This window comes from Neofelis nebulosa, chromosome 15 (assembly GCF_028018385.1).
Source record: "Neofelis nebulosa isolate mNeoNeb1 chromosome 15, mNeoNeb1.pri, whole genome shotgun sequence".
NCBI lineage: Eukaryota > Metazoa > Chordata > Mammalia > Carnivora > Felidae > Neofelis > Neofelis nebulosa.
In genome coordinates this window covers 9,369,745-9,391,329 of record NC_080796.1, presented here as the reverse complement: position 1 = coordinate 9,391,329, position 21,585 = coordinate 9,369,745, and the positions used below count along the sequence as shown (strand labels likewise).

The 21,585-nt window shown below is 52.4% G+C and overlaps 1 protein-coding gene across 16 annotated transcripts in view; it reads left to right on the top strand.

The window, feature by feature from the left end:
• The window catches only part of CDC42BPA (CDC42 binding protein kinase alpha), a 316,161-nt gene extending 295,258 nt beyond the window's left edge, over positions 1 to 20,903 (top strand). For 10 of the 16 annotated variants that reach the window (XM_058700191.1, XM_058700187.1, XM_058700186.1 and 7 more), the window contains 7 exons: positions 2,595 to 2,679; positions 4,694 to 4,817; positions 5,525 to 5,642; positions 8,826 to 9,008; positions 11,745 to 11,862; positions 16,187 to 16,344; positions 16,821 to 20,903. In XM_058700191.1, coding sequence (XP_058556174.1) covers positions 2,595 to 2,679; positions 4,694 to 4,817; positions 5,525 to 5,642; positions 8,826 to 9,008; positions 11,745 to 11,862; positions 16,187 to 16,344; positions 16,821 to 16,952 — 918 coding nt within the window. In that variant the 3' untranslated portion in view covers positions 16,953 to 20,903. The remainder of the gene's footprint in view (positions 1 to 2,594; positions 2,680 to 4,693; positions 4,818 to 5,524; positions 5,643 to 8,825; positions 9,009 to 11,744; positions 11,863 to 16,186; positions 16,345 to 16,820) is intronic. The other 6 variants (XM_058700194.1, XM_058700193.1, XM_058700192.1 and 3 more) reach the window with 1 other exon arrangement.
• The last annotated feature ends 682 nt before the right edge of the window (positions 20,904 to 21,585 follow it).

The following is a 21,585-nucleotide window of genomic DNA, read 5'->3' as shown; positions in this document are numbered from 1 at the left end:
GGAGTGAACCACTGATGGGACCAGTTAGCTCCTTTTCGCTACTCGAGCGTTTTCTGGCAGTTGGTAATTTGGGATTCTGCTAAGAGAAAAAAAGTAGAAGCAGAAGTTAAGCTGGTTAATTTTATGAGTAGCTCAACACCATAGTATTTTTATCACATTCAGTGTCACCGTGTTTCGCTGCGTCATCGTGAGAGCATCGTGGTAACGAGAGACTGGAGCGTATCCTCCACCTCACACGTGCTTCAGGATCGGGGGGGGGGGGACCTCTCATTCTTCCTTGTGGCTGTCATTCACATTGTGGCGTGCAGGTGGTAATCCTGTGAGACAGACCCCACAGGCTGGAAAAGTGACTAAACTGAGAGCCCAAATGTGTGCAAGTATCTCATCGTTAAAAAATAAAGGTGTTTATGCTCCTCATAAAACATGATTTTCCCTGTGACAACAGAGAATTTTTACAAGCATGCAACAACTGTTCTGTGTGGGTGAGGAGTAAGTTTCACATAGACGTGCGTAGCTTGCATCGTCCGCTGGGGGCAGGGTTTATGGGGGGGGACGAGAAAGTAGCCAAGGTCAGATTTCAAGGTCCGCCCCAATGCCTAAGGACATCAGCCGTGAAAACTCTTGGAAATACTCCCACTTCAGGGAAAGCACCCAAAATATGGCCCTCTGGTTTGCATTTGGGGGCTAATTACATTTATTTTCCATTTTATCATGTAAATCGTATAGTATATATGAAAGAATAGGAGCTTTGTGAAGCATGATAATTATTAACAGCTCACTCAGGGCCAGAATATTACCAACATCCCTGCCTCTACCTGCGTACCTGTCCCTTATCCCACCCCCCAGCCCCTCTCCAGAGGAAATCACTATCCTGAATGTTGCCTGTATCATCCCTTTGCTTTTCTTAAAATACAGATTTTTTTTTTGGCATATTTAAATATTCCTAAACACTTGTTTGGTTTTGTATTGTTCAGTTCTGTCTGCCTTTGAGCTTTGTGAAAATGTTACACTGTGTGTTCTCTGCCTTCCTTCCTTCATGCATATTCCAGGGTCTGTCTGTGTGATTACGTGTGCTGTAAATAGTGCATCGTTTTTCACCGCTATAAAATATTCTTTTGAGTGACTAGATCAGTTCATTCCTCCATCGTCTGATTGGCAGACACATGAATTATTTTCCAGGTTTTGCTACTGTGAACACCGATGCCTGTGTTTCTCTAAGTCACGTGTCCAGGAGTGGGATTGATGGGGCACGGGGAACACGGGGGTTCAGCTTTATAAGATAGTGTCAGATTCTTTTCCAGAGTAATTGTACCAGCTCATCCTCCCCCCAGCAGTAACCGGAGTGCCTCCTCACCCACATCTTCCCTGGCCTTGCCATTCTCAGGATTTGTAGTTTTATAACCTTTATAAATGGTTACAACATGCTGTCTCACTGAAGCATTAATTTGCACATCCCCAATTAACTATGTTGTTGAGAATCTTTTGTATGTTTATTCGTTCTTAAATTCTATGAAATACCTACTCATGCTTTTCGCTCATTTTTCTGTTTGTTCTTCCTTATTAATTTATTGAAATTTTTTATATATTGTAAATACTGGGAAAGGGAGGGATGGGGTAAATCTTTTCTATTTGTGACCTAGTTTTATGGTGTATTTTGCCAAGCATATATTTTGATAAAATAATGACAAATTATTTTGCTAAAAACTTACTGTTCTAAATTTTAATGTCATCATGTTTTTTCTGTTAAGAAACTCTTTCGTAATTCAAGGTCATAAAGACATGATCTGTATTTTATTCCAAACGTTTGAAAGGTGTGCCTATTACATTAATGTCATGAACCTGTGGAGTTGAGGGGTGGGTGTGTGTGTGTGTGTGTGTGTGTGTGTGTGTGTGTGGTGTGAGGTGGGGACTCCGTTTCTCTGTGCCACATACATGAGCAGGTGCTCTGTCACCACTTAGTGACAGCCCCCCCTCCCCGGTGATACAGTTCCATCCCCATCATATGTGGACATTTAGTCCCACTTCAGGTTCATAAAGTAGCTGTGTTAATATTTTCTTAGTATAATTAGTCACTAATGGCTTTAAAAAGTCAAATTTAAGACTTAAATGTATTTAGGGGTGCCTGGGTGGCTCAGTCGGTTGAGCGTCCGACTGCAACTCAGGTCATGATCTTCTGGTTTGTGAGTTCGAGCCCCGCTTCGGGCTCTGTGCTGGCAGCTCAGAGCCTGGAGCCTGCTTCGAGTTCTGTGTGTGTGTGCGTGTGTGTGTGCGTGTGTGTGTGTGTGTGTGTCTCTCTCTCTCTCAAAAATAAACATTAAAAATTTTTTTAAAAGATTTAAATGTATTTCTACTTTTTCCCCCCAGAATATTCTTTCTTTAGAATGTTGTCATTATAACTTTTTGTTAAAATTACATCATTTTATATGCCTTCCCCATCAGAATTAATGTTGATTTTCTGAGAGCGTTATATTCTGAAGGGGATGGATAAATGGAAGGTCTTAATAGGGTGTGCTTTACAAATAGGCCTAAAGTTTTATGGTTCCACTTGAGGGTTTTACTGAAATGCTAATTTTATTCTTTTATTCTTATCTTAGGTTCGACCCTTAAACAGTGAAGGATCATTAAACCTTTTAGGGTTGGAGACAATTAGATTAATATATTTCAAAAATAAGATGGCAGGTAAGAAAATATAACGTTAATACGATAGCTTCAAAGGAAATACTCTCTCTGAGCTGACTGCCCGGAAATAATAAGTGGCAGAGGCCACATTTAAACCCAGGTTCCTCTCACTCCGAAGTCTGTGACCTTGGCTACTATCATGGTCTCAATATATTCAGTTAAATGTCTGGATAGAAAGTCGTTCTGTCTAATCTAGCTATGTACACAAAATACTTGTTGCTGACGTACCTGATTTCTCTGGGGAGTCCTGAATTAAGTGCAGAAAGTATGGCTGAAAGCAGCATTTGCTGTACTAGTAATGCTATAAAATCTAACCCAAGTCTATGGCACTGCAATTGTGAAAATTCATGCAGAACTCTGACTGGGGACTTCAGGAGTACATCATCTGCCAGAGCACCCGGGGCCTAGAACTTGGCAAGTGCCCGTGGCCGCACGGGCAGGGCCGCCAGAGTCCAGAGGGGGCACGGGAGCCAGAGGGCGTGGGCGGTGTCCACAGTCACGTGGAGGTCGCTCGGCCCTGGAGGGCCCTTGGCTGACAGACTGGTGGTTGTAGCAGAGGTCCTGCCTGGGGACATTCCACCGCGACGGGAGAAAAGAGATTCGGATTTTAGAAATGATCGCCACTCAGCGATGGCTTCGCCACGAAGCTTCTGCACTTGAGCTGTAAGCCTCTCCACCTCCAGGGCCTGTACTTCATTTGTGTCTGTTTCTTAGAGGAAGTCACAATATTCACGTAGGATCGGCTGCACCTGTTCTCACCGTGTGTGGCCGTGATGCTCACAGAACGTGTCCGTTTCCCAGTCCACGTCTGTAGGATAAAGCCTCTTTCCACTCGTGTTTCCGCCTCTTTCCACTCCTCCTCCTGCCCTAGGCTGGACGCGGGGCGGGCTTGGAGAGGGAAAGCCTGGCAGGATTTCAGTACAGGTGTCTTGTCCTTGGGAAGGGGAGGGAGGGGCCCTCGCCTTTTCTCTGGCTGCCTCTGGCCTTCCTCTCTCAGGGCTCAGTGTTGCTGCTGTCCTCCTTCCGGCTGTCCCACGTCCCCCGCTGCCACCGGGACCCAGACCCATCCCGGCTGCACGATTCTCACGTTCCAAAATCGTGTTTCACAAGTAGTTAGGAAAGCAAGCTGATGAAGCTGCCCTATCAGGATATGAGAAGAATACTGCTTTTCTGCTAATCCCCGGCCTTTGTTTGCCTTTCCCTCACTTCGGCTTTGTGGGTGTTAAAAATTCTCCGGGTTGGCTTTTCTCCTGTTCCTTAGAGGATGGCGTCCCTCGTGTTGTGTGAACACAGCTGTCTCTTTTATTCCTAGAGCGTGTTCACAAATTTCAGCATGTCCGGGGAGCCCTTGGCGGACGGTCGTTTACTTCTAGGTTTATGAACGCTGAAACCGGATGCCAGCTGCATACGATTAAGTATCCTCGCCCCACCAAGATCAGAGGGGTAGAAACAGCAACAAAGTCTTGCCTTTAATAAAGGAAGCTGGTGGGAGCCCAGGTTTTCGTCCTTACCCACATCTAGCAGACTGGATCTTACAAAAGGAAATGTTTTATTATGTAAAAAGAATTTTAACGATCATTTACGTGAATACTTTACCATTTATGCCTGATGATTGTGTAGCGTAACGGGAGGAGTTTTTTTTAACACCCTAAGCCATTGGAACCAGTACCTGGAAGGTGAGAGAAGACAGGATAGAGAGATGGGGGGGTGGGGAGGGCACAAGGCGACAGGACCCCCAGGCAACTGCATTTTCCTTTTCTTCTGCTAGAATTGGACCACTGTATGTTTGTAATCAGATAGGAAGTGAAAATATACTTTGTAAGCTAGGTTTCATCTTGGCGTATCCCTGTGTACATGTGTCCCGTTTGAATTATTACTTACCGTATCATCATTTAAAAATGCCAATTGCGTACGTTGGACAACTGATTCCCGTTTGTGCTGTCTCGGAGATTAACGGATAAAAAGCATTTTAGCGCTTCAAAGAACGCCACCGGTCTTTGTCTTCTTTTAACAGAAGGGGATGAGCTGGTGGTTCCCGAAACATCAGATAACAGTCGGAAGCAGATGGTTAGAAATATTAACAATAAGCGACGCTACTCCTTCCGGGTCCCAGAGGACGAGAGGTTGCAGCAGAGGAGGTAGGGGGGCGAGCGGGGTCGTGCCCGTCGTCGGGGCTGCGGGGGGCCTCTGCGGGGCTGGTGGGTGACGGAGCGTTAGTGATTTGGAAGGAAGATGGGGTCTCTGAAAATCTGTCATCCCTCTGTGGTGTCACACACCACAGTGACGAGCGTGCTTCTCAGTGTGATTTTGATTAACACTCTCCAAATGTACGCGCTGGATTGAAGCACCGCGTTTGCGCTCGTTTCTCCGTGTGTGTGAAATACTTGCGGTTTTTAGAATGTGAGCCTTTGCTCAACGTAAAACAGATCCTAGCTGCATGTAGCACACGGGCACAGGCCTGAGAACTTCAGATTAACCATTCTCTTCGAGAGTAAACAGCCAGTGGGCTGGTAATATTTCTAGTTACGGGTAAAAACATCTCTAAAGTGTTATCAGTGATTTTAAAAGGCCTGCAGAAAATGGCCAGGACTGTCTGTAAAATAGAGCTTTGGCATGTGAGTACTGAGAGAACCCTCTCTATTTTCCCACCAAAAAGCATAAGATCTTGTGTTTAAAAGAAAAGCTTCTAAGTTTCAATTGAGTGTATCTTATTGTTAATTCTGTCCTGGCTAAACTTGATTTCACAGTTTTATTTTTGTGAACAAATAAAGGACGCCTCATTGTTTTCTAAAGTTAATGAGATCGAGCCCAGAAAAAGTGTCTAAACGGGTGTTTTATCTTACAGAGAGATGCTGCGAGATCCAGAAATGAGAAATAAATTAATTTCTAACCCAACTAATTTTAACCACATAGCACACATGGGCCCAGGAGATGGGATACAGATCCTAAAAGACCTGCCCATGGTAAGAGAAATGGGAGGGCAGACGGGAGCGGGGTTACCAGTGGGGCAGAGGGGGAGAAGACGCGGACGCGTGCGTGCCCACACACGTACGTAGGCTTAACGGGATACGCAAACGTGACGATGAGAGGCTGTGTCCCCGTAGCGCTCTGTGCATACGACGCGCGGGAGAAAAACACAGCGGCTGGGCATCTGTGGAGAACCAGACAGATCCAGTTCTTAGCTGCACACCCCGTAAACTCGCCCCGCATCCAGTTGCTGATGGAGCACACTGCCGGGTCGGGAGAGGATCTGCACCGGGATCCACAGCTCGCTCACCAAATGCTGACGTTTCACTCAGCTTCGGCAGTTCCGTACAGATATTCGGCCTTTCCCACCTGCACAGAACCCCGTCGGCCCGGTCGTTAACGGTCACACCTGTTGCCTGGTTGGGCAACCAAATCTCTTTCCTTTCCCCGATTACACACGTGTTGCCTGGCCCGTCTTCCACACAAAAGTACAACATAGGCAGACTGGTTTGTCACGTGAAGATTGGATTCTTGGACCTATTATGTTGAAATTAAGAATACTAGTGGAATTAGGAATTTTCCAGGCTCTGTGCATACTTAGCATTTTGGTATCACGGTACCTGAGCAAACTATTAAAACTTCATACGGCCCTTCTGATCACTGGTGGTGGCGTTCAGACTGTGAATCTGGACCCAGGCTCTCTCTGAGGGAGTCTGTCCTCTCGCCACGTTGCCAGCGCTGCTGTGACAGGAGACACGAATATCTTATCACCGACAGGAAAAAATGCTAGGTGATCTAGTTTAATGTGCCATCAAGCATTCCTTAAGGTGAAGGAGTTTCAGGGGTTCACAAAGTTCCCAAAATATTCCTCTGCTTCGTAGCCTTCCTCCATCAGGTGAAAAACCAGTTTGCTGATGTTCTAGAAGTTTTTCAGGCCTTCCTACACAGGAGGACTTGGCCATCACACCCCCCGAATAAGCACATGGAATCGAAATAGCAGATTTCAAACACTCTAAGAACTCTCTGTCAGCGCATCATCTCCCATTACCCCCTCAGCACTTCAAGTAAAAGAAATCTCTCTTCATTTTTTTGTTTGAAATAGGGGCTGGTGGTAATGACTGAGCAAAACCAGTTCCGATAGTGTTTCCGGGAGATTCTTCCCCGCACCTGACTCCATGACGTGTGGCCTTCTGTGCTGGTCATGTATTCCCATCAGACCTCTTCATTTTAGCGTTTGTCGTCACTGATTGTGTTAACCCGTGACTGCCTTGTGGGCTCTTTTTGTCACGGACACAGGTGCCTCTTTGTCCTACAGTGTGGTCCAGTTTTTAATGTGTGTTCCGTTCCTTTCTTGCCATGTAAGCACCTTGTGTTTCCTGGACGAAAAGTTGGTGCAAATTTTTGAAACCTGTGTCTTAGCCTTATTTTATTTCCACCTGACTTTCTTTTACCAGCCAGGGACATACAAGCTGGGGCTGTTGTAAACGTCCATTTCATCACCCAGCCAGTAGTTTTAATACACTGTCCCCCAGACCTGGGTTTGTCTTGGGGTAGACACTGGGAAAGAACGCAGTAGTGTGCAGGTCTGAAAAAAGTTAACGATGATCGTGTACCCGTGTATACACATAAATGCTTGTTGAAAAGCTCGTGATATTTTAATATGTTCTCAGGTTTTATGTCCTTTCCACTGAGATGGAATTATCTGTATTTAATGAACTATTTCCGAAACTTAAGATGAATTAAATTCATCAACCGTTACCGTGCAAGAACTTCGGGCACCAAAGCCACCTGCCATCCGAGCCAAGAGCAGCGTGCACCCTGGACATTTTTCTGTTTTCACTTCTCATATCAGTGCTGCTTTCCTGGGAAATACTTACGAGCTTAGAGAGTTTATTGGAGATCTTTAGAAACTTAGTTCTGTTTCCTTTGTACCAAAATTGATACCGATATAGGGTTGTTTGCCTCCTGAATGTGGAAGAGAGTGTCAGGAGGAGGGAGTCTTTTCTCTCCTGAATCGGATGTGAGCCCTTTACGCACATCTAGCGCGCCGAGAGGAGAAGCGGCACAGATGACTTAGAAATACGGGCTGCTCCTTGTCATTTCCTTCTGTCATTGTGGGGTGCCGCCAGTAAAGGGCAGGGATTTCTCCCGGTGAACACAAGAATAATATTCTACCTCCGGCAGATTCATTTTTGGCACATGACCTTTCTTCTGGTTCAGTGACCCCCAAGAGCTCTATTGAGTAGTTATTACATTTACATCAATAGGGGGTTTTTTTCCTTTTTGGAAATAACTCTAGAAAGTGCTGGTTCACTCACATCTCTAAATTTAAAACAATGTCTCATAGAGGAGCTCTTTTTTAAGTCTCCATAATCTGTCAGATTTTGTTTAACAAAGCAAGTTCATCCCGGTTCGGGGGGCTTCTCCCCGCAGTGGTCTGTCCGCCCACCGGCCCCTGGACCACATGGCCTCAGAGAAAGTGGCCGGGTGCTGAGTGACCTGTCCCACCATCACTCAGAAGCCATTCAACCGGATATGCTAGCGCCTTCGGTTAGAAAAGCTTTTTCTCTATCTTTGCTATTTTATTAATATGCTGGCCCAGACATGGACGGGATTTTTCCCTTGTTAAAAACGAACCTGACTTTTTGGGTGGCTAAGTGGAGCCAGGTTTGGGCTTCTGGGAGTCACCACCGCTAATGAGGGTCACCGAAACAAGACCGGGGAAAGCAAACACACGTGCAAGTCTGTAAATTCCAGGGAATGGTGTTAGGTTTCTAAAGAAAACAGGCTAGCGGTTCTGATGAGAGGCTGCCTGTGGGTTCGCTCACCTTGAACCATTTCTCGCTCTTTCTGTCCTTACTGATGGTGTGTTTTTGCCAGGTTTTGATTCTATCACATAAGAAAACACTGAACTGAACTCTGAAAGTCCGGTTTCGGTGCACTTGCTGCCGGTAATAAAGGAGAATAATTGTACAAGGTGAACGTTCCAGGAACTGGCAGGAGGATTACAAAATGTAACTTTCTAAGGCCTGAGAGTATTTCCTTAAGGACTCAGTTCTGATGTGAGCGATGTCGATGTCGTGCCTTCCGCATGCGTGCTGTCTGAAATGTCACGTGGAACCAGTGAATCCATTTTCATTACCGTGTTACTTTTTTTCTTCTTCCTGTTGTTTTGATAGCCAGGCCTCCCTTATCCGCCCTCGCTTCACTCCGGCCTCATCTCCTCTCCGACCAACTTTGAGCACATCTATCACATGACTGTTAATTCCGCTGAAAAATTTCTCTCTCCTGATTCCATAAACCCTGAGTATTCCCCGTCTCTACGCTCTGCCCCCGGTACACCCAGCTTTATGACTCTGAGGGTATGGACGGCCGAGTCAGGTGTTAACTACCACTAACCGTGTGCGGACCTCCTGTTCCCAGCTTGATAAGTAACCCGCAGAGGGCGCTTCCTTTCGTGAATGTTCTTCCTGCTTCTCTCCTGCCAGACCTCTCCCCCTCCCCCTCCTCTTCTTCCTCCTCCTCCAGTTCTATTTTGTTTCTTCTTTTGAGGAGAAGCATGAAGCCTGGAGAGGATTTCACTTTTACTCTTTAAACAGTATTGGAGGGGTTTTTTGGGGTTTATGTTTAATAGATGTTCCCATCATGATGTCCCTTTACAGATGCCATCAATAGAAATAGTCCCCGTGTGGGTCTTTATTCTGTTAAACTAAAAAAGGAGTCCCACAACTTCTGAATTTTTTTTATAGCACATTACCCTAAATCTGGTTCAATTCAGAGAAAACTCTTTCGATTTAGTGAGGTTAATTAAGGTCTGTGGTAGGACCAAGCCACAGGCCTCTTATCTACAATAAACCCCGTTTTGAAAAAGCTTAAAAATGTCCCAAGTAAAAATTATAATAGTATGAACGAGTAACAGTAAAAATTCCAAAAAGAAGGTGATCTTACTAGGCTCTTAGATACTGATACACCTTTAATTCCAACCAGGATCCAAGATATGACAGCTAAATCAAAGAAAAAAACACAAAGTGTGCAGCATCTATCTGGAAGGAGTGCGGCCCCTGCTGGCGGCCCCTTGGATCCGGCCCCTTGGATGCCGCCTGGCATCTCTGTAGCCGGGTGGCCCTTAGCACAGCTTTTCCATACCTTCCTTCAAGAAATACACGCTTAAAAAAAAAAAGAAAGAAAGAAATACACGCTTGTGCTAACTTCACAGTAACGTTTTCTCAAGTTAATTTTACAAATACGACATTCGGGTTCTGTCATGCAAACCCTTGTCCCACAGTGCCCTCTGACTCAGAGAAACAGTCACATCCATTTTTTATTTGCATAGAAAACCGTAGGGTGAGAAGTTTCTTTCTGTATTTTTGTTTGCATTGTACAGTTACTCTGAATTATAATGTTTGAAATGTCAGTGTCATTAAGCTATAATGTCATGTAAATATCTTATTTGACAAACTAGAAGATGAACTGTGATTAAAAAACATCAGCCTTGGGTTGCTTGTCAGCAGTCCGCAGGGAGTGGATTCCAGAAGAATGTTGCACAAACTGACGGGCCAAGAATTTTTCGTAGGAAAGATGACAGAAACGTTGTTTAGGTCAGTCCTCCGCAAGTAGAAACACTGTTGTCGGTGAAAGTCTTCCCTAATCCAAAGAGTATTTGCACATGAAAAAAGACCAGTAGCTTAGGTCTCCGTCCTAGAATGAAAGTGAACTTGAAATGACTGAACGATAAGCTTTTTTTGTGGGATTGTATTTTTTTTCTCACAAAACGTGTCTTCCGTGTGTCAGTCTTTTGTGACTTCAACATTCGGTGTGACTGCACAACTGGTATGTTTTTCCAGGCTTGATTTTTGCCACTTATTCCAGGCTAGGCCTGTTCCGTAGGAAAGGACGGCCCCAAGGTATCTTGAGGTTTCTAGCAGAAGCAGTAAACACGTAAAGGTTGAAACTGATTCTCCCACCTCTCGGTCCTTCCTTTGCTGCCTCGTGTGCACGTCACTGGCGTCTAGAGGTTTGCTTCTGTGTGCGCGAATGTTAAAACGCTGGCCCTGCTTCCGCTGGGTTTTATTTTCTTAGAGAAAAAAAGGTAAAGCGTTTGCTTCGAACAGATAACACACTAAGAATTAAATGGACTTTGCAGATTGGGTACGCGAACCAAAATGGCGGCGGTTGAGTCTGGGGCCAGCCAGCCGACCGACTTCCAGTGTGTGTGGCTCCGTGACTCGAAGCTCCTCACGCCACATCAGCGTGTTGCCCGATTGCTGAGACTTGCGCCCGGCGTTAGTGGTTTTGACGTTAACCTTCCCTCAGGTGTCAGCCCCGACACCTCTCCAGTTCTCAAACGTCCGGGTCCCTCGAGGCGGCCAAGGGCTCTCGGTGCTCGGCCGAGTTCAGACGGCCCGCCCCTCACGCCTCCTCTCTGGCCGCGTATGACTTTTCAGAGCACCCGTTGGCCCACTTTAATACCTGGGACACCAAAATCATTCCATAAGTTGATGGAGAACCTTGTAAACCGGTGTCCCCGAGTCAGAGCACTTCGCCCCGGCTGCGATGGTTTCAGGCGTGCTGTCCGTGACTCCTGGCCCCGCTCTGTCAGCACGCCGGGGCGTGGGGATGTGCCCGTGCCCGTCCCCTACCACGCGGGAAAGCACTTACTTGAGAAAAACGTACCCTTGAGTGACCTGGCTCCGCGTGGGCTCGCTCCATTCAGCTAGTGCAGTCCCGCCAATCAAAGTCGCCGACGTTGCAAAACCTCCGTTTCGGGCGTCTGCAAATGTCCATATAATTCTGCACCGCACTGTCACTTCTAACCATGTAACTTCTACTTACTGTTCTCACAACAAAAAGAATTCTTATTTGCCGATAACCGTTTCCATAAGTACAAGGACGAGCACTTACCCTCGATTGGGGGGAGGTCGGCTTCCATTAGGGGTTAGTACTTCTGTGGGCAGGAGGGATCATAGAATCGGGTCCTTGTTCTGTGTCACCCCAGGTCAAGATCGTTTATTTGTTACAGTTAGAGTGAAAATTAGACGTCTCCGCAGAAAATCACTTTCTCTCCAGCTGAAGAATTTTTCTTTCTGTTTTGTTTTCAGAACCCTCGGCCTCAGGAGAGTCGGACCGTGTTCAGTGGCTCGGTCAGTATTCCGTCTATCACCAAATCCCGCCCTGAACCCGGTCGCTCCATGAGCGCCAGCAGCGGCCTGTCAGCAAGTAAGTGCTGCCCGGGAAGCCCCGGGCACCCCCCCCCCCGCCCCCTGCTCTTCCCTCTCCCACGGTGCACGCACCCCTGCCTCAGGCCTGCTGGGTGGGTCTCGTTAGCACAGGGGCACCTGTTAGGAGAACGATCATGGGGTCCTTTGTGAGCCCACAGTGCATCCGGGAGACCGGCAGACACATAATAGTACCAGTTGTAGTGACGGGTGCTCCGAAGGAAGTGAACAGGACCCCCCTCAGAGAGTGACTAGGGGGAGCCCAAGGTCACGGGCCTTCCCTAGGGGTGGGGCCGCATCTGAGTCCTGTTTGACTGAGAGAAGGCCAGGGTGGCCACCTGTTGGCGGTCGGGGAGTGACCCAAAAACTAAAGCACAGGAGGTAGGCAAGGTCAGATCAGGGACTTGCAGAGCAAGCTAGGACGTTGTCTTATTAGAAACCAAGGACATTTACCTAGTTTACATTCTTTTTTTTAAAAATTTTTCTTTTCAACATTTTTTATTTAGTTTTTGGGACAGAGAGAGACAGAGCATGAACGGGGGAGGGGCAGAGAGAGAGGGAGACACAGAATCGGAAACAGGCTCCAGGCTCCGAGCCATCGGCCCAGAGCCCGACGCGGGGCTCGAACTCACGGACCGCGAGATCGTGACCTGGCTGAAGTCGGACGCTTAACCGACTGCGCCACCCAGGCGCCCCTACCTAGTTTACATTCTTAAGAAGATCCGTCCACCTGCCAGAGGGAGCAGGCAGGGCCACAGGCAGGGGTGCAGGCACAATCCTGGGGGACTCTCGGCACTGCCTGGGGCTCACAGGGGAGAGGAGGAGACCGTTCGGGGACTTAGTTGTGGGAGGTGAGGGGGGAGAGCCACAGGGGTGTCCGGGTTCCAGAGGGGCTGGCAACACATTAGAAAGGAGACCTGGGTCTGTCTCAAAGAGCAGCGTCACAGAAGCAGGCCGACGCTCGTCATGCATCCGGCGAACGGCGCGGGGGCACCGTCCTCTGTGACCTGCTTCCAGGTGGCACTGTCTTCATCGTCAGCCTCTCTCTGCCCTGAGCTGCCGTGTGTCCTTCCCGGCGCTTCTGCGGGAACCCAGAGTTCGGTGGGGGTCGGGGCGGCATGTCAGGTGCAGGGGTGCTGAGTGCCGCCTCCTTGGAAGGCACCGTGTGACCGCCTGTGACCATGACATGTCCCACCGAATTCGCGGGGACCTTCGGCAGTTCCTGGGTCAGAAGGGGTCTGCTTGTCTGTCGCTTTCCCAGAAGTAGCACGGGTGGCTGGCGTGGTGGAGGGCGGAGGGGAGGCGGATCGCACTGGGTTCGGCTTCACTTGGGACACGTGTCTGTGGCCTCACCTGCTGGAACGGTAGCTACATGGGTGGCAGTCGCCGTGGCGGGCGGAAGGTCCCCTCGTTCTCCAGCTCCCGCCGTGGGTGGCTGCGGCCTTGGGGCCCTGACCGTGCGAGGATTGAAGCAAGGATCGTGGGTTTTCTCCTTTCCGAGGGCCCGGTGCGGGGCCCCTGGGCAGCGGTGGCCCCCTGAGTGGCCTGAGGCCCACGTCCCTCACCACGCGGGCCTGTGTCCTCACCCAGAGCAGGTGGCCACAGAGGCAGACGGAGGCGTCAGCCTTTCTATAACCTCCTCTCCGAGGGGACTTGCCGGCCCTGGTCCCCGTGCAGCACTCAGACCCAGCTGGGGGGGGGGGGGGGGAGGGGACCCTCGGGTGGGGCTTTCCCCCCTTTGTCCCTGTGTCCTGAGACACTCACGGGCCCATGTGTGGCCCTGACCACAGTGAAAACTCCGGCCAGGTGGAAGGGTGACGACCACGTTACTGTCTTGTTACCAGTGGAGGTGAGGTAGCGAATTTCCCTGATAACCAGCTGTGAATTACCAAGATTTGACATGCGAACGGCGTCACAACATTGGTATTTTAGTCCGTGATCCTTCTCCAGACCCAGGGAACCAGAAGTTGTTTCTGCTTTCAGAATCCAGATTCTTTTCAGCACGTTTACATTTTGGAAAGGAATCGATGGTATAACGTGTTACATTCCCAGCAAGATCGGGGCGGCACCCACAGATAGATCAGCATTTATACCGCCCGATCCGTGGCTGGTCGCACCGGAAATACGTGGATAAACGTAGTTGTGTAAAATGAGCTCTGTCGTCAGCCTCCGGGTGGCTCCGATCAGGTTCGCCACCCTGTGTGCTTCCATCGGCCTTAGGAGACCGTCGCTCCCGGGCTCCTGTGGAATGGGCAGCTAGAGATGGCACCTGGGAGGCGCAGACGCCGGGAGCCCGGCCGGCCGCCGCCTCAGGGGCGCTGCAGGAGGGGCCTCTGTCCCCGCCGACAGCGTGCGGACCAGCCCACAGGGCACCAGTCGGGCGTGGCCTCCTTGGGGTCCTTGTCCAGGAAGCCCTGGGGGGCATCTGCCGTGTCGAGTGCCTCTCACTGGCTTTAAGAAGAGTCCAGCTCATGGGAGAAGTTTCCAGAAGGGCAGGCAGCCAAGAGAGAAATGAGAAGTGACGGAGGACCACGCTGTCCGTCTCCACAGCCAGCCAGACTCCAGGTGGCTTCACGACACAGAGGTGTCAACCACCGTGGCTCCACCCCAGCCCCCCCCCCACCCCCCGCAGAAAGAAGGCCTGTCGGCGACCGGGTCACTGGGGAGCCTCGACTCTCCTGAGGTCACCCGAGACAGACACCTCACTGCCCGACCCCCCGGGCATGTGGTCTCAGCCAGCCGGGACCCCGGTCCTCGGACTGTCCCCGGGCCCCTGTTGCTGGTCAACCCAAACGGCCCTGCTTGCATGTTCTCAGATGGGAGTGGCTGAGTGTAACGTTTCTTTGAAAAGCACTTTCCCAGAGTTTGTTCTTCAAAATAGTGTAAGTCACTGAGGGGGCATCGGTTGCTTCCGCTCCCTAACCGATCGCTAGAACGGAAGGAAGGAGCCAGGTAGACAGGGGTGTGGGCCCCGCTGCGCCTGCGCCCGTTTGCACCGCGTCTCCGCGCCCTGAGCGCTCGCTCGTTCCCACAAAAATCCTCTGAGGTAGAAGTTATTATTTGCAAATGAAAATCGAGACTCAGAAAGTTAAAGTAACTGGCTTGAGGTCACACAACTTTTTTATATCAAGAGAGAGAGAGAGAGGGAGGGAGGGAGGGAGGATGGGCGCACAAGCAGGGGAGGGACAGAGAGGGAGAGAATCTTAAGCAGACCTCGCACTCAGTGCGGAGCCCGAGTTGGGACTCCATCCTAAGACCCTGTCATCGTGACCTGAGCCAAAATCAAGAGTCAGACGCTCAACCGACTGAGCCCCCAGGCGCTCCAAGGTCACACAGTTAATAAGCAGAGCAACGGAAGCTTCTGGCACTTTGGATCTTCTTTTCAGAATAACAACATTTCGGAAAAGTAACACGCCATGCACTTCCTGTGGCCCTGGGGCAGGCGTGGGGCCCCAGTGAGGTGACCGAAGGGCCCAGGAGAGCCACGTCTGAAAAGTAAGGCGTGCGTCCCTGGTCTCCGGAGAAACAGCGACGATCGGTGCGCGTCTTGTGGGAGCCGCCACTGCACACGTCCCCGGGGCGGAAGGACGAGTCTGTGGTTCCCAGCCGGCATGCGTCCCGGAACCCTCACGAGAGGCTTCGCCCGCTGCCGTATCTGGTGTGCGGTGGGGCCCAGGCGCCGGCACCTTCAGCCCCAGGACGTGTCGCTCGGTGCGCGCTCAGCGGTAGTAGCCCTTGCAGGAGGTCGTCACCGGGGCCGCGAGGACGGGCGTCAGCAGGCGGGTTCCTGCTCTGCCACCGAGGACTTCTGGCTTTGGTGGCCGTGAGGTACGCGTGCTTGACGCGGTCGTCTCTGACCCTGTTCCCAAAATCTTCGTGTGAAAAACTAAACTGGGATTTGTTATGCCAACAACAGTGCGGAAACCTCAGCACGGTCGTCTTGGACCGATGGACGTGTTTCTGCGCCAAAACTAAAGAATACTGAGAAGCGTTGAGAACTTTAGGTACCAACAACACCCCTGTCTTTCCAGGGGGATCATCCTTTCCCGCCTCCTGGAGGCGCCTCAGCTCTAAGACCACAGGAGAGCGAGATTTAAAGACACTCCCTTCCATCTTGTGTCCAGGCTTTTCTCCCCGGGGAAGAGAATGCTTCTCCTGTGTTCCTTTGCTTTTATGCTGATTCCCCAGCAGTGAGGTGACAGTGCAGAGGCGTGGCCTTGACCACCGCGCCCTCACCAGGTGGCCCCAAGGGCAGGGGTGGCCAGTGTCTCCCCAGTCGGCACACTTGTCCATAAGTGAAGTTTCACCCGAGTGATGTCTTGTAGGGTCATCCGCACAGAACGGCAGTGCGCTAAAGAGAGAATTCTCTGGAGGGAGCTACAATGCCAAGTGGCCGCCCATGCCCTCCCCGTCGGAGGGCTCCCTGTCTTCCGGAGGCATGGACCAGGGAAGCGACGCCCCGGTCAGGGACTTTGACGGAGAGGTGAGTGCGGGGCGGGTAGCAGCTGGTGGCAATCCTGGGTCCGAGAGACCCAGGCACTTGGGGCACCTGGGCAGCTCAGTGGGTTAAGCCTCCGGCACATGATCTCGGCTCGGGTCTTGACCTCCGGGTGGCGAGTTCAAGCCCCGCACCGGGCCCCACGCTGGGCTTAAAGCCTGTTTTTAAAAAAAAAATAAAGACTTGAGAGGGACCCAGGACGGGAGTGGGGCGGGGCCGAGCCAGGCCAGTCCCTGGGGCCGCAAACTGCAGTTTTGCTGGGACGTCCTGCTAGCTTTGGCGCGAGAAAGGCCGCAGAGAGGACTGGCCGCAGAGAGGTCCTGTGCCTGTGATACGGCTCTAAGAAGGGGCTTTGTCACTGACGGAGACCAGGCCCACCAGGTTCCTTGCGCGGGGTGGCCGCGGGAAGCCAAAGCCCCCTGGTGCTGTCGCTTCTCACCGCCGTCTTCTCGGGCCTCCAGGACTCGGATTCTCCAAGGCATTCCACGGCCTCCAACAGCTCCAACCTGAGCAGCCCGCCCAGCCCCGCGTCGCCCCGCAAGACCAAGAGCCTCTCCCTGGAGAGCACGGACCGCGGGAGCTGGGACCCGTGAGTGGCCTCGGCGCTCAGAGTGGACGCCGGAGCGGCCTCTCCCCCCACAGCCCCTCCGCGGCCCGGTCTCCGCTTCCCCGCCCCCGCTCCCCAGCCCCTGCCCGGGAGGCCCGGGCCGGGCAGCAGGAGCAGGGTGGGGGTTCTGGAACGCGGACGATGCACCTGCAGCCCCCCTCACCCCCCTCGCCCCCACTCAGCCCATACCTCCACGCCCCCTCGCCCCGACAGCAACAACCATAAAGGCAGACTTCCACTGAGCAGCTTCGATGAATATCGATTCCATTTCGTACACTTAGAGTTGCTTTCCATAATAGTGCCCCCCCCCCGCAAAGGTAGCTTGAGTAGACGGATCCCACGGACGGCGCGGTGAGAACTTCAGGTGGACTGGTGTCCTCGGGGAGTCGCACCGTCCCGAGCGGCCGCCCAGAGCCCACAGCAGATGTCGACCCGATCGCCGCCAGTAAATCCGTACTCACTAAAGCAGTGCATATTTTACTACATTACAGAGTTTAAATACGTACACAAATGTAGAGGTTAAATACTGAATGTACATAGTAAAAAGAAGCATCTTGTATTCAACAAAAGATGGATACGTATATAAGAGAGAGATCATTTAATTTAAAGAAATGTGTTGTTTCTTGTCTGTTTTCCAGCTCAGTACTTTAGAGGGTAGGAAGGCCTTGAGTGTAGACGCTCACAGGCTTGAGGAGTCAGAGCACCCCCCTCCCAACCCTGGCCGGCTCTCACACCGGCCGGGGCCGCAGTCCCACGGGGGCTTCAGGAAAACCTTCCGGAACTTGGTCTCCGCGCTCTGGGCTGCGGCCCGGCGCGGGCACAGACCTAGCCCCGGAAGGTTCTTCAGCAGCAGCGTCGAAAGGCTAATCTCCTTCCAAGACCTGTCCCTTTCCGGCAGCAGGATTCCAGCCACGCTTGTCCTTTTTTACTGTGTTTGGTATCTTCTGCAGATGAGTGTAGAAATGCCGTCTTGTCATGTCCTGAGCCCTTCCGTTGAGAGGACGCGAGGAATGTCACGGCTTCTGAGGGTCCCTAACAAGGTTCAGAGAAGTGCTTTTCTCCTGGGCTACCCCAGTTCCCGCGCTACCCCCTGGGCGGAGGGGGGCTCGCGCTCCGCAGAGAAGCCCCAGGAAGGGTGTCGTTACCAAATAAAAAACCTCAGATGCAAGGACTTGAACAGCCTTAACCAAATATTCTTCCCCACACCGGGCGGGAGATGGAAACGAGTGGCCCGGGCGCGGGCAGGACGCCGGTGAGCCGCCACCTGGCCCGGCCCGCATCCCTCCCTGCGCGGCTCAGGCTCCAGTTCCGCCCAGGTGAGCACCTGCCGTTCGGCCACCGCGAGCCAGTGAAACGCACACCCAGCACAGCCCTGCTTCTTGAGACGTAGTTCGCCAGTTAAGCACATGTGAGCGGAGGGAGAGAGAAATAAAAATATCTCCTGGAAGTAAAGAGAGTGGGTCTCAAAATGTCACTTTTTATCTTAAATTCCTCTGGGAGCTAGAAACGCGATTTATCCTCTCCCTAGACATCAGCCAACAGGGAACCTGAGTGGCGGTGTGTGAGCACCGTCTCCGCAGGGTGCACCCCACTCGGCGGAGCCGGGACCGTTTCCAGGTCGATGCTACCCTGAGAGGGCACCGGGAGGTTCCGGAGGGAAGGAGGTTCCCAGTGGCGGGGGTTGGGGGGGGGGGGGGACTGTGTTGCAGAAGGGTCGCGGCAGAGGATTTACAAATGACGGGTTTGGTAGTCCAGCGTTCGGCAGGGTGCTTGCGTGGGCAGGGGGGCTGCGGGCGGGCCTTGCGTACTACGCGGTCCTAAGCTCCTAGATCTTTCCGCTTCGGGGATAGAGTGGTCGTGTGAAGTGCTACCTGCTGTCCAGATGTCGAGGATCAGACCTTGAGTTTGCTTCCTGCCCTAGACCAGGTAGCGCTGTGAACCCAGCACTTGGGGGAGAGGAGGCCAGCCGCCTCCCCTCCTCCCCTCCTCCCGGCCCTCCCTTTCCCCTGGCCCTTCCCCTCCCCGCGTGCCGCACCCCCACGCTGAGCCTTTAGCTTATAGCTGTGACAACCACGTGTGAATTTTTGTTGCCTGTAGGTGCTTATTTTTTAAAGGATGCTTTCAGGATCAAAGTACCCCCCCTGCCCGAAGCCTGGACCCCACTGCCGTGAGTCATGGCGGGCAGAGCAGAGCGCCCCCTAAGGCTTGGCCCGCAGCCCGGCTCTCAGGGAACTGCACCCCAGCACTTTTTGTTTCCTCCACAGCAGGCTTACAGAGCGGTCCCCGGTGTGACAGATTCTGACAGCAGGGCTTTGCGGGAGCAGCACCGAGGGTGATGGGGGGCGGGGGGGTCCCCGAGATAACGATCCTTTCACTGGGCTCACCCCACTCGTAAGGACAGAGCCGTTGCCAGTTGCCGTCGGAAGCTTCTCGGCATGACCTGGAAAGACCGGGGCGGGTCCCAGGGCAAACGACACGTGCTGTTCATTCGAAGGGATCTGCAGCAGAGACCGCAGCAGCGGCATCGCTGTCCGAAGTCATTTGTCGTCCCGCGGGACCTTTTAAGAACCGGTAGGGCGGCCGGAGCTCGTTTCGCAGTAGGAAGGAAGGGTCGGAGAGGCGCTCGCGGCTGGTCTCTCCGCGTTGGTATTCGGTGCTAGGTCTGTCTGGCCCACCCGTTGTCTACCCTTGACTTCTCACGAATTTCGTTGTGCGTGCTTTGGGTATATAAAATTATATGCGTACGTGGCTGTTTCTTTTTGCCAAATACAAAAGCCTTCCTCTTCGTCACCTGATCACGGAAGATTCCCACAGCCCCTACGTACGTGGGCGATGCGTGCTCGGTCCCGGGAGCAGTTTGAAAGGCAGGAGCCCGGGCCGGAAGGGCCTGTCCATTCAGTTTCCCACGCAGCCCTCGTACTCAGGCTTCTGGGGAGAATCCGAAATTCCTGTTTGCGGCGACAGTCTGTCACTCCCTGGCTGGCGCTCGGCCTCCGTGTGGCTCGAGTCACGTCTGTGTCGTTAGTGCCACGTGCACTTCGGCAAGAGACCGGTTGCTTTCACGCGGACTCTCAGGTATCACTCAAGGGCCAGAGCAGGCGCGGGCCGGCGTCCCGAACACCCGCCCCCGGGCACAGCAGGGCCGTTCTGGTCACAGACACCGTGGCCCCCTGGCCGGGTGGGGCCCTGGAAACTCCCCACCCGTGTCTGGACGGAGGGGCACGCTCAGCGGCCAGGCAGGGCGCAGGCCGGGCGCCTCCGCCCCCAGCGGCCCTGGCCGGGCCCCTGACCCAGCAGGCAAGCTGCACGGCGGTTCATCGAGCTCCCCCTGAAGCCCCTTCCCTTGTTGGGACTCGAACGATCGCTTGAGTCCAGATCTCTGCAGGGTCCCGCCGGGGAAGAGGGCCAGTTCGGCGGGAGCGGGTGTCAGCCATCAGCCGGGGCCAGTGGGCCGAGCCAGCCCTCCTCCCCAGGACGACTGCCACACACGGGCAACCCTGTCGCTCATGGGGCCAATTGACGAAAACAGACCTTGAGATTTCATGAAAACAAAATCTGCCTTTTCATTTGATAGTGTAATATCATTTATTTTATAAATTTTTTAGGGTTTTTTCTCATTGTAATGTACAGTTTTGCATGGCCTAGGTGTAATCATTTTTTTGTTCAGAATATAATGCGGACAAATGTGTGTATGGAAGGAAAAAGGCTGTTGCGTTGGCCTCTGATCACTCTTGATTTTCTTTGGTTTTATGCCCTCAATGTTTTAGGGAGGTTTCTAAGAGATTCTCTGCTACCAGACAATGGTGTGGATTCTTTTGCACAGAAATACTGAAGGTGGGACAGTCAAAAATGTAACAAGACTCCTCGCCAATATTTTATGTTGGTCTCGATATTAACCAGAATTTGATGTATTGCAATAAAACAGGGAACTGTTGGACTTGACTGTTTCATCTGTTCTCCCCGACTGAAACGTCTGGGGAGCGGAGGAGAGGTGACTGACTCCTCGTCTTACTGGGTCCCGCCTCCAGCCCGTCCCCATCCCCTCCCTGCAGGACCCGGGACTCGCGGAACCTAGGACTTCCTTAGGTCCGGGGAGCAGTCTGACCTCCTCCGGCCAGGCCCCGCCCGAGGCACCCTCGGCGGCCCCACTGCGTGCAGCTGCCAGGCTGAGGACCCTCTGCGTGGCCAGTTCCCCCCCTGGCTGTCACGTCTGACTGTACCAACCGGTGGTGGCTGGTTTTCTGTCTGCTTCCTGCATTTAGTGCCTCTGCCCCTGTCCCGGATCAGGACGAAGGGCACATCGGGGGACACGCAGGCCAGGCCGGGAGCTCTTAACAAGGTAAAGTGAAACTGGCTGAGACCCGCTCCCCACCCCCCCACCCCCCCGTGCCATTTCACACACAGTTGACGGTCCCGACTGTTGTGGGTGTAACGGCCGCCTCGTCACAGAGGCAGGCGTGCGGCAGGTGGGAGCCAGGCGTAAGAGGCCCGGAGACCCAGGCCGCGCAGGCCCTGCCGGTAGGCGTCTCCGGAGTAGCTGCGGCCCTTCCGTGGGTGGCCGGGGTGAGGGGGACACCCGGCTGCCTCCCCTCTCTTCCCGCACTGAACGCAGACAGAGC